This window comes from Stegastes partitus, unplaced genomic scaffold (assembly GCF_000690725.1).
Source record: "Stegastes partitus isolate 25-593 unplaced genomic scaffold, Stegastes_partitus-1.0.2 Scaffold977, whole genome shotgun sequence".
NCBI classification, from domain to species: Eukaryota; Metazoa; Chordata; class Actinopteri; family Pomacentridae; genus Stegastes; species Stegastes partitus.
The window spans coordinates 182,237-198,819 of NW_007578708.1; the positions used below are offsets into that span (position 1 = coordinate 182,237).

The 16,583-nt window shown below is 40.1% G+C and overlaps 1 protein-coding gene across 1 annotated transcript in view; it reads left to right on the forward strand.

The window, feature by feature from the left end:
- The window catches only part of kctd16b (potassium channel tetramerization domain containing 16b), an 80,520-nt gene extending 65,016 nt beyond the window's left edge, over window positions 1-15,504 (forward strand). The window contains exon 2 of the mRNA XM_008294607.1: window positions 15,041-15,504. Within this exon, the coding sequence (XP_008292829.1) occupies window positions 15,041-15,504 (464 nt within the window). The remainder of the gene's footprint in view (window positions 1-15,040) is intronic.
- Window positions 15,505-16,583: the final 1,079 nt, after the last annotated feature.

A 16,583-nucleotide genomic window follows, 5' to 3' on the forward strand; every position in this document is an offset into this window, starting at 1 on the left:
TTGCAAATCAGTGGGAACTGGCCTGAAACAAATCTCCATCGACATAAACTGCTGCTGCCGTTACTTTCTTTGCAACACTTCACTTTTTGTCATTTTTTCCCAACTCTTTGTGCCAACATTGTGTAGCCGTTTACTAGTTTCTAAACACTTAAGTAACATTCCTGAAGATACTAAACAAACATGATGAAGAAATGATGGATGGATGAATGACAAATCAATGGGTGGGTCAGAGGTAAAGGAGTGAACGGGAAACAGTAGATGTAGGATTGATGAATGGATGTAAAAAGACCCTGAGATAATATAACTGACCCTCAAACAGTCAATAAACTAATTATGTGGGGGGTTATACAAGACATATTTTGCATGCAACAGCCCTGTATTGCAATGTTTCTGTCTTACTGGATATCACTTCACACACTTTTTTTTTTTTTTTTTTGCATGTATTAAGATTTGCAAACTGAGTGAGAGTACATGAAGATACCATTGACATCAAAACTGCAGCCTCTACTTTGAAATGTTGTTCTGTAATAATTATTAAAATAGGCAGGCTAAAGTGGTAAACATAAACAGGAACAGTATGAGCAGTGATGCTCGGTCTCTCCAAGCTCACACCCAACATCAAGCCAAATTTCTCAGAAAGAGAGATCTTCAATTTGCATGGTGATGAATGAGAGCTGTCTGGATACGTCGCTTTGAAAGTGATCATTTGTGCAAGTGTTATTAATGCTAACGGAGGCCGGTGTCTGTGACCAGAAACTCTAAAATTGAAACATTTTTTTTGAACAGTTGGAGAGGAGGCTTGATTAGTAATCAGTAGGACTGGTCGTCGACAGGAAAGCTTCTCTGTGGCTGCATCAGCACAGCGACTCTCAAGTGTTTCAAACTACCCAAATCCCCACTGGCACAATGGGTTTTTAACTCATGTAATAACAGGATGTTGCTGTTATATGCCAGACAATAACTGGGTGTTTTTCTTCATGTTGCAACTACAGAACATTTTCCACCACACCTGATGTATTTTTCTTTTCACTTCTTTGCATTTTTCCTTCCTCCACCTCCATTATCACTACTAAAGGTTTCTTTCACACCATCCCCTTGGAATGAGAATAATAGCAAATGCCGGTGGGATAGCAGAAGTTGTGCCAATTTCCCAAAGTACCTCCTGTAATTTAAAAGAAAAAAGCCTGCCAGTGTGCTTCCGTAACATATGGTGAATTATACATGCTCTGGGATGTGTTACATACATTTTTTTCACATAAATTACTGTGGGTTCACAACAAACACACAAAAATTTACAACAGGAAATTTAAAAAAAAAAGAAGACAGTGGAGGAAATCCAAAGTAAGAACGAGGGATAGAAAAATAACGTGCTGCCGGAAACAGAAACTCCTGTCACCGCGTAGTGTCACTCTCTGTAGCGAAATGTAACACCTGCTCGGAGGGGAAGACGGACGTTTTTTACTGAGCAGACGCACAAAAACAGGCTTCAGTGCAGAAACACACTCGCAAAGACATACGGTGTTTAAATACTGGGGTGAGAAAATGCTGGCATAAAAGAAGTGGCTGGTTTAAAAGGCTGAACAGTCAAACGCATCATTTCACGCCGCCTTGCGAGGGGACTAATAATGCTGCATTGAGATAAAGGCAGGCAGAGGAAGAGAATGTATGTGTGTGTGTGTGTGTGTGTGTATGTGTGTGTATTCGGAACTATGCTTCATTCTCGTTATGCCAACCTTGCAAATACAGCTCGAATAAACACCTCTTGCATTCAGAAAATGCAGAATTTTCATTTGACAGCCGACATCTATGCCCAGAACTCATTCCAAGGGCCAGGGACAGTTTAATCAATATCTGACCAACCAAGCTTCATCCAACAGCTAAAAACCCGACAGCCGAGATGTAAAGCAGGCTCCTGCAGGTTCAGAGTCCTGACTTGACCAGCATCTGTCATGCTGAAGTGTCCTTGGGCAAGATGCTGAATCACTGCCAACTTTAATTGCTGCTCTATTGACCTCTCAATGGAGGAAGGCGTGCGAATAAAGCATCTCCTTGTACGGATAGAGACATGATCACCTTTTTATTACATCTAACCTGTGAAAGGAAAACGACTTGGAGCTGGCAGTGGAACTCACACGATCCATTTCAATTTCAGCCGTTCGTCTAGAAAAATGACGCCGCTATACAATGAAACTGATTCTCCATTACATTTTGAGGGAAATAAATTTTACTCAGGATAACAACTGTTTGTGACCCGTCACAAAAACAACTCTAACATATTGTTACCATTTATTTTATTGCCTCACTGTCGATTCTTTTCAGTCAACAAATCATATATTAGATGGGGCCGGACTTGTTACCCTGGTAACCCAGAAAAATAGCAAAACTTCCCAAATGTCGTAAAAAGGGTTGCATTTTAATGCAATCCATATTTTTGGCACATAAGTAGTTTTAAGTTAGGATAGTGTTCTCACAGAGGACATGAACCCAAGTCTTCTGAGTGAAGGCCCCACTGGGGACTTCTGCCAACATGGACTAACATGGCCTTTTAAACATAAAGCTTTTCCCTTAATGTCATAGTTTTACCTTTCTGGAAAAAACAAAAAACAAAATGCACTGTAGTTGTCGTAGTAGTTTTTGAGGCAAAATTGCCAAAATATATTTCCTACTTCTTGTAAAAGTTTACATGTTTCAACACAGAAGCTTTCCAAAATTTAGCTTGTCCAGATTACTTTGTGGAAAACTTACATTTCTCAGTGACAAATACAGCTGACATTGTATCTTCCACTGTCTCAAACCAAGGAGGAAATAAAAGTATGTTCACTCAGGTGGCACTATAGTACATCTCTCCTATTAGTGATGAGACATAATTAAACTTTTTTCAAAACAATGAAATCAGAATCTTTTAGAATTACAACATCTGGACTTGATAATAGCGAGATATGGAAGTCATAACAATGAGGTTGTTGAATGCAATGAGCTTCCATATGTCCTCTAGCGATTCTGTTTGGAAGGATAATTATAATGCTGACCAGAATACATTTTTCCATCAACGTGATGAAGAAACATAATCAATTAAAGCATTTGTGGTCTGAAAAACGTCGGTATCGAACGTACTGGAGTGATGTTTATCGACAGCTGACTTTGTGGACCCAAAGAGCGTTTGTATGAGCTCTTGCACTAAAGTAAAATCCATTTAATAACAGTGATACCAACCCTGAACCAGAAAATAGACTCATATTCCCAGAAAATCACACAGAGTACAGTCAGAGTCTCATTTTCGCTCTTTTCTGATTGATTCTCTATGGTGCTACACATCGGTCTGATGCTCAAAGGAGGAACAATCTCTTTCTTGCTCTCACTTTGTTTTCGCTTGGGTAGTCTGAACACTCATAATCTTGACTTTCTTGGGAATTGTAGTAATAGCACGAGGGCTGCAATACATTAGTAATTCAGTTTTAAATTGCATTGTAAATTAACATCAGTTAAAGCCCCTGGTCTTCTGATTATGAAATACAGTAGAAGCTGTACAGTATGTAAAATTTGAGGCTTAAGCAGTGCAGAAGCTGAGGCTTAATACAAATGGGCTGGTGGCTTATATTTTATCTTCGTAGCATTATGTTGTTATGGCAGCCTTTTACAAAGACCTTGTGTAATATAGTCTGATCCATTCTCATCCAGTGGACAATGGCAAAGAAGAGAGACAAGACCGACAAATAGCATTATTGAGATGCAGCATCCTAAATCTGCAGTCAGAACTGCCGTCTTAATACTTGGGTATTAAAAGACTTGCATAACTGCATATTTATTGTGTACCGGCATGTAGAAAGGTGACTGCCTGTACAGACAATTAACATTTATTCGGAAACAGTAGCTTGAGGGCTAGATGAATGATAGGTACACTTTTCTCGTCTTACGGTCCACTGCCTTCTAAAGGTTAATGTTGAGCTCGACTAATTCAGTCGAGGTGTCAAAAAGTTAAGAAATGATATTTTGAAAACTCTTCAAAAGTCACTGTTTGTGAAATTTACTTTAGCTTTGAGTAGGTGACACAAGTCATAGGAGCCTCTAAAACACACGAAACATAAAGAACAGCTTTCTACTGTGTAAATGCATTAAAAAAAAAAAAAAGAAGAAGATGCAGCTGCAACAGTTATTGCCTGAGGGTGGTGCAAGTGTTACAGGAGGTTTATTTTTTTCCCCTTCAGTTCACAACATCAACACGTCAGTAAGTGTAGATCTAAACTACACCTACTGTTACTTTTCTGTCCTTTCATTTCTACAAAGGATGGCCAGTGGATTAACCTGAATGACTGAACAGCTCTGTCATGCAGAAACCCTGTTAAATGTGAATGAGTGAGTTTGTAATTGAGTTACAATCTTGTTCCACATGTCATTTTCTTTTCTTTTCTTTTTTTTAAAGCGATAAAATATATTTGTATGCCGTAGGCAATGAGATTAGATTGAGTGATGTCAAATATGTAGTGGCAGTTAATATTAATGCTACAAAGTTTGGTTGCAAAATTAAATTTAATCTGCAACATGATCAAGTTATGGAGAAACTTTCCTGAGATTCGAAAGCGGTCTGTCGGTCTTTGATGCTGCTTACATTTTGCACAGTTGTTCACCTTTCATCTAAGGATACATCCATCACTGAAGAGTTATGCATGTGTGGCAATGTGGGAGGAAGGAGAGGGACAGAATCTAACAACCCTGACCACAACACCCAGGGCGTCTTATCCCAGGAAACCTGGACCTTTGTCACACAAGTTTGTTAACTGAAACAAAAAAAGTTTTGTTCCAACACAGAAAAAAAAGTACATTTTTGAATAATCAATTGGATGCTAGGTGGCTGGACGTGCCTTTGGAGAGAGTAGCCTAAAAAACGCAAATGAATAAATCAGACCTATGAAAATGTACCAAAAGCTTTTTCATGATGATTTAATTCAATTTAACAAAGCAATTATTTAACAAAAACACTTCCAGCACAACAAAATTAGCAAAGGGAGGGGAAGAGGGACTGGAAGCCACTGGTGGGGAGGTAGCTTATTTCTTAAGTGCTCCAGGAGTATCATAACTTACCTACATCTCATGAACTCACTGTAGTTATCTCCACTAGAGGGGGATAATCACAACTATTGCGCAAATAAAACCTTAGCATTACAAAAAACAAACAAACAAACAAACAAAAAAAACCTGTTGAATCAATCTAAAATGCAAGACAAAGGCCCATGAGGTAAAACAGCAGCTGATTAAACACCTATCTAAAAGCACATTACACATTAACAACAGGTTTATAACATGTAATAACCATTCACCTCAGTTATTGATTAGACCTTTCTTACTGCTGGCTACAATATCTCATACTTTTACTTAATTGTGTATTGTTAAGCTTACTTGAGGAGGTCAACAGCATCGACATTACTCAAAGGCAGACAAACTTTTTTGTTGCAAACCTCAGCCAAACAGACATCAAAACGATGAGGTAGGCAGGAGGCTATCAAAGAAATACACCTTAATCATGATGTGCATACAAATGAACTGAATCTTTACAACTGCAAACAACCTTTCAACAATCCTGACATCACTTACCTCAGAAGCACAGAGGAGCCCATGTGGCAACCAGGAAGCAGAGACAAAAAGCAGCCATGATGCCACAAGTGTTTTAAACAGGCTCAGTTAGGGGCTGGGCCATTGGAGGAGTCGACCCAGTTCCGTGGTGGTGCGTTCAATAGCTATCAGGAAATACTGAATTCACCTGAACACAAGTGTTCTTACTACACATAAGGCATTCGACTCGCTTTTCTCAAGTGAAATGAACTGAAGCGTTTCTGAGGGTTTTAGCTGGATATAATGGGATGAGAAGAGGCAGGTCGATGGAAGGTGGGCACACAAAAAGAATTAATTGCAATACTTGATCCCAAAATAAGCCTTGATGATTCATAACAGTTTCTGTGCACAGATGTGACAATTTCTGTCAAACAAATGCTAAAATGACTCAATCTAAACTCTTTCTAATCAGCAAGCTTATCTCCATGTCTCATTTAGAGTAGCTTTTTATCCGTTCAGTTATTTTTTTTTCATTATCTCCAAAAATAACTGATAGGCTGATGTGTTGTCTGTTCAGTAATTTGGCTGTAACACTTCATTGAAGTGCTGCGTTAGAAAGTTTGGGGAGCAAAGCAGTTGTCTGACACAAAACCTTCTGTCAGGGCAAGTGACTTGCCAAAATGAAGGCAAAATGACAGAGTTAGAGAGAACAAACTAAAAAAAAAAAGCATGACAGAAAAATGGAAAGAGACAGAAGAAAATGGGACAAACAGGAAAAAGGCAGGAAGAGGAGAGGCAGGGAGCAAGACGCAGGAGGAGAGAGATGCAGACCACAGAGTGGAGGTGGGAGGTAGAGAAAAAAAACTGATGGAGAGGGAGTGATAGATAGAAGAGGTTTATTTGCTTTTGTTGTGCCAACATCATTTATCTCCGGTGAACAGCCTCCCAGTGCTGAGAGGCTGTATGACAGAAATCAATCAGAGGGCAATCGTCCATACACTTCCACTGATGCGCCAACCCATCGATACAAGCATTAGGAGGGGAATGGCAAAGGAGAGAAGCATGAGGAAGAGAGAAAGGTTAAAAGTGGAGACACAAAAACAGAGATTTTACAAGAGCATAAATTAAAAGAGGGGGAAAAAAGGCTTTCATTTTTTTTTCTTAAACTCCGAAATGAATGTTCTGCATGTCTTTATCCACTCTTTCAAGAGTCATTAAAATCTCCTTTCATGTTTGTATCACCAGCAAATACTCCAGCAGTTGCCTTTCCCTTGTTTTGCTCGCAGCTCTGCTCAAGAAGAAAACATAATTTCTCCTTTTTCTACAGAACAAACCCACATAATGAGGCAAATATCTGAGTCTGTTTGGACTCACCATGCAATATTTTGGCAACAGCAGAGTCGAATCACGCTGCCTGAGTTGTTTAGAGACAATCGAGAGTAAGTTTGTGTGCTTTCTGGAGCGCTATTCTCTTTGATTTTACAAACACAGTGTTGAAACTAAAATGAGAGACGAGAAAAAGGAGTTAAAGATGCATTTAGTTATCGATTTGCCGCTGTTCTCAGTCAGTGCTTACCTCAAGGCTGTGAACTGTAGTGCTTGTGTTTGGTTCAATAGATTGGATGGTTAGAGTTAATTTGGTGTCTCGGGCTGAGTTCTGCCAATCTCAGCCAATTAGACAGAATTTATACTCAGCTTGAAGTTTCGAAGTCTGAACTGAGTCAACAAATGTCCATCCATCCATTATCTATACACCGCTTAATCCTCATTAGGGTCGCAGGGGGGCTGGAGCCTATCCCAGCTGACTCAGGGTGAAGGCAGGGGACACCCTGGACAAGTCACCAGTCCATCACAGGGCCACACTTAGAGACAGACAACCAAGCACACTCACATTCACACCTACAGACAATTTAGAATCACCAATTAACCTCAACATGTTTTTGGACTGTGTGGGAGGAAGCCGGAGAACCCGGAGAGAACCCACGCTGCACGGGGAGAACATGTGAAGTCCACGCAGAAAGATCCCAGGACACAAACCGGCGACCTTCTAGCTGTGAGGCAACAGTGCTTACCACTGCTCCAACTTGCAGCCCATCAACAAGTGTGAAGCACTAAATATTAATATTAATAACTTTATTTGCACAGCACCGTTCCAAAACAAATGTACAATGTGCTTTACAAAGGAACAAATTTATACCAGTAACAAAAACAAAGACAAAATAGTTGAGTCAAGTCATGTCAAGACTTTATATTTATACACACACACACACATATATATATATATATAGAGCACATTCAAAAGGACAGGCATTGCATCAGAGTGCCCCTGGCAGCTAACACAGCATCAGTCAAACTGGATATATGTTGTTGTCGAAGCATGCAGTGTAACATTTTCTTTTGGAATACAAATGCATGGATTATATTTGCATGACCATTTTGCATATTGACACAGAATGAAATGGCCTACTATTAAAATGTAATTACCATGTAATACATCTGCCCATTCAAGGAAATGAACAGATGTTTGAATGATTACTGGCATGAGTGAATAATAGATCATAGATTAGGAAAAGAGAATTAGCTGTGTGCACATGTGAGCGAACCAGCCTCACTGGCCGGAGTGAACACAAGTTGCGGAGGTCCCTGCTGAGATCAATACATCAGAGCCTGGAGCACCTGTCAGGAAGCACTGTGTGTTTGCGTGTGTGCGTAATAGCATGTGACAGTCATTAGACTTCAGTCAGACCTCCTGCCCACCTGCCTGGGAAAAGAAACAACATGAGATCGCATGAATCAACTGCTACATGTACAATATATCTCGCGGAGATACAAACAAAGCGGCAGCGTGCGTGTGTATGTGTGCTGAGTGATGCTGGCTAGAAGCATGGCCAACAGTCTGACACCTCTGATGACATGAATGGGAACCCCACCTGACACCACAATCCCTTTCTCTGCCCAACAGCATACAGATAATAGTTCCAAGGCCAATGTCACTTACACACTGAGGGATGACCAAAGGCATGGACACACACACACACGCTGTGGGTGAAACTCCCCCTCACACGCACACACACACACAACCTGTATAATGTATATGGAAGAAAGGAGGCTACAGTGGTGCACACAAACTGACCTACATCAGAAATGTACACATATATACTCATATGTGCACTGACACATACACCCACACGAATCCGCCCTCAGCCCTGAAGGGAAGCGTGACCTTACTGTCACATAAGAGCAAAGAATCCCACTCATACACTGAACCTACACATGTGGTAGATAACATATATATTTACCTACAAAAATGCTGATGTACGCACTGACAAATGTAGTCCCAAGCGTGCTATGAATGAATGAAGTAAGAGAATGAATGTTTCAAAGAAAAAAATGTAATTACCTTATATGAGACCAAATTACATCAGACTTAAGCTTGTTTTGTTTTTGGTTTTTTTGGTTCCATGGTATGAAAGACTTGCTGAGCAATAGAGTTAATTTTCTGTGCCTCAGATTTATACAGTTAAATACAATCACAACATATGAGCTGCTCTGTTACAGCCTGAGGCCATTTGGGGATTAAGTGCCTTGCTCAAGACCTGTGGAAAGCACATCTAATTTACTTCCCTGCCCAGTTTTAGTTTGTTTTTCTGGCTTGTTGGTATTTTAATTTAAATTTTTTTGATGAATTAACCAATATATTATTCACTGTGGTTATAATAGCAATTGACAGCTGGGCAATTTAGTTGATGAAAAAAAAAAAAAAAAAAAAAAAAGTAATTATGGAAAATTACTTACAGGACCTCATCAGCTCAAGTGTTTTCCTGTCCTCTAAGTGGACTTAAATTATAACCTTTTCATGATTTATTACAAATTTTCCTTATTTATTTAATCAGTTTAGGTTGAATTTCTTAAAACAGATGTCTTAACATAGGAATGAAACCTCAGCTGCAAACTGACAACAAATAAATAAGGGAAAATCAAACATTTTGTTCTGGTTTTACCCTCATGTCGACTGAACAAGCGATGGATGGATGATGAAATTCAAGAGCCAAATGCGCATAACTTTACAAAACAAACAAGTGGCTTACATAACACATGCACATTCATGCCACAGTAAGTGCACCTCCTCCTCGACTCCTGTGATTTATTTTACATCTTTCCAAAAATGCTGACATGCATATAAGAGTGACTGACAGGAAAGGGGCCAACCTCTCCATAAGACATCTCCTGACTGGTAGAAACAGTGAATCTCAGGTTGTGTTTTGAAGGAGAGGAAGGTAGGTGTGAATGTGAGTGTGCTTGGTTGTCTGTCTCTAAGTGTAGCCCTGTGATAGACTGGTGACCTGTCCAGGGTGTCCACTAACATCTTATTTGAAATCACTGACTTAAAGAACAACTGCACATGGTCATTGTCCAATTAGTTGTATTATTCAGGCACAACGCGGGGACATTTATCACCATTCCTGCAGGTTAAATGACCCCAGGTGAAAAATAACAAGCCGACTTTCAATTACAAATTTCCACCTGGGTGATGGATGCAAGAGTCCTCCGGGACACTCGGTAACAAGATGCATCATTCCTCCCCAGCATAATTAAAATCAGACAGTTTGTGTAGCCTTTCAAACTCCGAAACCTTGACCTTTAATTACGGTAGCTCCGTCAGTGTAAATTTTGAAGCTCCAGAGCACGTTGCCAAAATGCATCATTCATGTATGGTGAGGCAAGACGGAGCACTGAGATATTAATGTAGAAGCAAATGCAATGACAAGTGATTGTTGATCAAAACAACTGTGAAAAATAATGCATTAATGTTCATTTCAAAATGAAATTAGTGGTGTTATTCCAGTATTACCTGAGTTATTTATGGTGCTACTTTGACCTTTAGTGTCCTCACACTGCACTCTCGTATAATGGAGAGAAGGACGCAATGTTTAAAAATGCAGTGGCTTCGCTGGCAGAAGCAATAAAGAAAAAATAGAAATCAGTGCAAGCAGACAGAAAATGAAAGAAAAAACAAACACAACATGAACAGTGGTTTAATTTTCACCTCAATTAACATAACACTCTCACCACTGAGTGTAAATACTGATGACAAAATGCAGGTCTGTACATTTACACTTTTATTTTTTAACTTCAATTAGCAGGGGAAATTGGTTCGAACACTAACACGACTCGGCGTGCTTCGTATCACCGACGCTGCATACTGATTCATCATCTTTGGAACTTAATTACAGTATCACTGGGAAGATAAGGAAGACACCACTCACTTATTTTACAAATCTGAGTTATCAGTGCTTGGATTTTAAAGCGCCTGTTAGTGATTTCCTCAATTACATTTTACGCCAGCCAATTTGTCATGAAGCTAAAGGTTTGGAAAGAAATGCAACTAGTCAGAGTGATAAATCAGATCCTTTCCCTGGTAGTCTTTAGCGTTAGCGAGGCTAGCGGCGCTCACAATACCTGTGAATTAAAGCAGCGCGTCAAGTATCAAAACTTACAGGTTGAAAAGCTAAGTGGAGGTGGATTCAATTGCTAAATGCCAACGTTTGATCAGAATGTCATATATCAGATGAGAACGCCCATGACAAGGCTCTTTAAGACAATTTGTTTGAACAGCATTACCCATCATGTTAATTTTATTTGGACAGGCAGATTGGCTACCAGGTGATTTGACAATTCTCCGGAGTATGGGGCCATTTTTCAAACCACCAATTACGAGTTTGCATGTCATCAATCAGAGGGCTCCCCTATTTACTCAGAGTGATATAAATTAACTCGTGTGCCTAAATGACGTCTGGAAAGAGACTCCACTGCTCTTACCAAGGGGTTAAATTCACTATACTGCAACTGGATTACATCTATTTATCCAAGGATGATACACTTCTAATTGTGTGCATACCTGCAAATTGTACTTTGATTGCATAATACTGTCTTTTCTTTACGTCGCCTGTGTTCGTGCATGTGGAAAGCTGAAAGCTGTAAATGCCGGTGGTAATTAAAGAGATCCACAGCTGCTACGGGTGACAAAGGGTTGTTGCGTTCCATTTCTGTCAGTGCCTTTGATGTGTGAGGTTGATCTCACATACAGTAGGCAGTTTGTGTGGGTGTGTGTGTGTGTGTGTGTGTGTGAACTGGAGTCTGTGTCAAGCCATCCAAGAAATATATCTTCTATTTATAGTCACATAAACGTAGTTATGATGTGCAGTGGCTGTTTACGAGTGCTACTGTGAGGAACAAATATTGGTTGGATGAACTGATTTCTATTCCGCTGTCTTTCTATGAACAAGCCAAATATGCTGCAGAGGATAAAGGGAATTAAGGGGGGGGGGGGCATTTATTTTAAGCCGCATTATTTATAGTTTTGTATAATCTCTTTTGAAGTGAAACGCTCAGCTGCTCATGAAATGAAACAATGGTGCTATATTGTACTTGATGAAAAGAAGCTACGGGAAAAAGCTGAAGTCTGACAGCGCTGTGTGGAAATGTAGATGGTTGAGAGGCGGGGTTTGTAAGTCAGAAGGGGGGGAGGGATGGCGAGCATGTGTGTGTTTGCCTTGAGGGTTTTGATCTTTCTCCTCACGAAACAGAGAGGAGTCCATCAGCAACAGATACCCCTTCAATTATTCAGGAGGTTAGCATGAAAAATAAATGGCTGCTTCCTGCAGTGAGAGGTGTGGTGCTGCTCTGGTTCCTGAGCCTTTCAGCCTCCTGTGCACTCACACAGAGGTTAGGCTGGGCAATTGCTTCCTTTCAGCAGTTATTGCGGATCACTGCTTTTGTCTCGTTATTGGCCTCGACCACAAATACTGGGCAGCTGCCTCAACCTCATCAGCGCTAGGATACTGCACAACTTTCTTGACACATGTTGCCGATCAGTGTGGGCTCCAGTTCTGGTGAAACTGTAGAGCTGTTATTGTAGCGTACTGTATGTTTGGGGGGAAAGCAGCTCAGCAGAAACTCTCCAGAACAAATTGGCCTGTAATGCTTCAACCTGGAGCACTGCACACAATTTTAAAGGCTGCTAAGGGGCCAAGCAATGTCATCTTAACCTGGGTTTTCCTAAGACCAAGCTTTTAGAAACACCTCTAACAAGCACAGGCAGTCTATTTCCCATATGTGTGACCTCAAATCCCAAATATAAATCATAGACTAAGAAATGTGCAATAGTATAAAACCCAGATCTTTAATGTTAAATTATATGTATACTTTACATACTTTATATCTATGCTCTACATACTTGGAAAAGAAAAGTCAATAGTATCCAACAACAAAGAGTCTAAATGAACTGAAAGTGATAGAAAACAAACTGTTTTTATTTTTGAGCAATACTTATGGGTTATTCCAGGTCAAATCATTTAGGAAATGCTGCTTGACCATCTCTCATTTGCTTGAAATGTTTTTTGTTTTAATCTTAAGCGATGGATATTAAAAATGCAAAATTTAGCTCGATGTATCGAGTACATTTTGAGACAAAAAATTTTTTTGAAAAAAATGCCAGCCATCTCTTTCTCATTATGCCATTGATTCAAAAATCTTCAATATTGGACAAATGGCTCAAACAGTCTGAATTGAAATATGAAGCCCTCATTTAAAGTTACACCTTTGAGCGCATATTAACAAAAACACTGATGACACTGAAGTAGACTAGTGATATTTTCTGAACCGTATGTAGTTGCATGTCACAATCCAGGCAGAACAGACTTCTGGACTTTCAAAAATGGTTATACAAATATAACTAAGAAAATAGAAATATATATTTTTTAATATAGACATATTTTTCATTGTCAGACATCAGTTTGTAGGCTGGAGAAAGAGATGAACTATTACCTTACCTATTATACTTACTGAATTGTTGGAATTTATGGTTGGAGGTTAACTCTTGAACAGTTACTATAAATACACATGAATTCACACTTTCTGCAAAGAGCCAAGCTTGTGACATTGGTCTTGAAGGACACGGTTTTGTTTTTTTGTTTTTGTTTGTTTTTTCAGAATGTAACACAAAGCAAAAACAAAAAAATAAATGAATAAAAAACTGCTGTGAATGGTTTGACGAACAATTTTTCAAAACTTTTTATCTTATAATGTATTTATTTAACATATCAAGCTAAAATTTCTCAAATATCTCTACAGATTCATATTTCATGTAATAAAAATTCCATTCAAGTCAGCGATTGTCACGCAGAAATAGTTTAAAAAGTTTGACGACTGGAGATGGAATGATCCTGTTGTGTAAAAACACTATTCAGAGGGAAAATATATAGCAAGTCAGCCATGCTAGTAGACAGTAAGCTGGTTTGAATTTAGATCTCACAATGACAAATGCCCCTGCTCAGTTCCAAACACAGAAACCTGTACTTCTTAAGTGAAATGCAATAAGAAACAGCAGATGACCATCACACCCAGCATGTCCAGACTCACTCCTCAAACTGCTTTCCTAAAACAGAGGAACCCAGAGGTAATTGGAAAAAGTTCAAAACTTGGGGTATTGTGTTAAAATGTACAGTTGAGCTGTCTCACAATTTCCAACAGCCAAGTTTAATCATAAAATTTGGCAACTGGGGAAGTGAAACCACACAAAGACCTGCCACCAACAAAATAATGAAGGCAATTTAAGAAAATGCTATGATAAAGCCTAAACAAGTGGAGGACCAAAGGCAAAGACAGAGGACAAAAAAAAATAAAAAATCCTAAAAAATAAAATAAAATAATGCAATGTCCTCAAACAACCAGTCTCATCTAATTTCCACTGAAAAAAAAAAACAGCCATCAGTCTATGCTCTTGATTAATTTCATCTAAAAATGTATCAAGTTCATCACTTGTTCTATTGGCCTTGGTACGAACTACAGTTCAAGAGAGTTAATACAGTCTGCTGGCAACACACTGCAGAGAAATCAAAGTGCACATATTTGTACAATTTGACACTTGTTCAACTTTAAATTAACTGGTGGTTTTCTGCACCGCTTTTGTTGTTAAAGCTATTCTATACAATGTCGAAGAATAGTCAATTTGTACTGCAGTGACTTCTCTCCATTAAGTTCAAGTACCACTGCCTCTGGGGCTTTACTGTAAATTCACATACAATGTGCAAATCTGGACCTTTATTGTCTGATTTCAAAAGGTTTCTGCTCTTCTGCTTGTTTCATGTGACAGCATGGATCTACGAGGGTAGTTCTCCGAACAATGCTGGCTTGTCTCGCAGTCAGCCAGCTTACTTCTATGACTAGACTGGAGGCAAGGCAGTTGTCCCTGATGTCATGTCACTTTGTTCTAGGTGATGGCCATTTGGCATTAGCTGACTCTTCTTCTTTGTCCGTTTCTAGTGCTTCTTACTTTGCCTTTCTTCTCCTGTCTGATTAATTTGTGCCTTTCTTTGTGCCGCCGTCTCGTTTTTCTCCACACAATGATTGGTCTAGAAAGAAAGAAAAGGCGGTAAATGTAGCTCAGAGAAGAATCTAATATTAGCTTTCTTTCTGCCTTTTCCTTTTCCAGGTGGTCCATCACGTTGGTCCTCCCCTCCATGTGACTGCTGCTGCAAGAACCATAAAGGGGATGGCGAGGGCGAGAGCGGCACCTCATTCAATGAGCTCTCCACCTCCAGCTCTGAAAGCCAGTCGGAGGCCAGCTCTCCCCAGGGAACGGTCATCTGCGGCCCGGTCAGTCGCCAGTCCCACCCCCACGCCAATGTCCAAACCCTGGACAGGCCGCTGAAAAAGGGCCCCGTCGCCATGCTCCAGCAGTCCGAACAGCGGCGGAAGAGTGACTTGCTGCGCACTCTCACGGCCAGCTCCCGCGACACCAGCACCTGCAAGAAGAGGCCCGCGAAAGAAAAGCTCACAGTCGAGGAGGAGCTGGAAAAGTGCATTCAAGACTTCCGCAAGATCAAGATCCCGGAGAGGTTCCCTGAGAGGAAGTACATGTGGCAGGCCGACCTGCTGAGAAAGTACCGCCTCTGAGGCAGGAAGCAGGACAGAGGGAGCAAACACATGAGGCCAAGGATCAGTTGTTTTTAGATCATAACTTTTGCAACAAAAGAGAGCTAACACTAAACTTGTTCAAATCAAGTTTCTGGGAGAAACCTCACCTTTATGCCAGTAGGTTGAACGTCTACACAGAAGCTAGTAAGAGTCCTAAATGACATACTGTTCCCTTATTGACGTATGTAGTATGTATGTGTGTGTATGTAGTTTAGGCCTACTGTATGTACTGTAGGTACGTGCTGTAACTCGCTGAATGCTTCGGAGCTTTGAATAATTTATCCCAGAGGACCAATACAAATGGGCTAAAGACAATGTCTATGTACCGATCAACCACCTGAAGGCTTGCTGGTGTGTACACTTGGGGTTACTGATGGCTACTGGACTGCACACATTGTAATTTGCCATCATCTCACTAACAAACCATCAACCGGGAGCCACAGTTTTAGTCCAAAAAAGACAAACACTGATTTAGTATGTGAATGTGTGTGTTTACGTGCGTGTGTGTTTGCACCCAGGTGGCCTAGAGGTCACAGATAAATCTGCATCGGGATCCATTAATAATTCATGCTGTTCCGACAGTGCTCTCACTATAAATACACCCAGAGATCTCCGCTGCCAGGGTGGCGTAAACAGCTGGGTTCATTACTTTACTTTTAGGCAACATTTGGGGACTTCTGAGGCAGGAGGAGGTACAATTTCATCAGCGTCTCACTTCATTTCCCTTTTCAAATATCAGTTGTGTTGCAAATGTACCCCCAAGTGAGTCAAACTGCCCTGCATTGCATGAAGGCTTTTGCCACGTTCGCCAGATGTAAAGCAATACCCAGGTTACTGTGTGAAGGATGAGTGAAAGAGTGAAGGATTTGATTAGAGATTCAGTGGAGTTAAGTAAGTAAGGGTAATAAATAAGGTTTAATACAGAGCACACACTTTTACTAAAAATAATAAGCATTTAGCCCTTCTGACATTACTGAAACAAACACTCACAAACATTCACATACAGATGCACAGAGTGATCCATCACCAGGTCATTTAAGTCTTGCCAATATGACAAC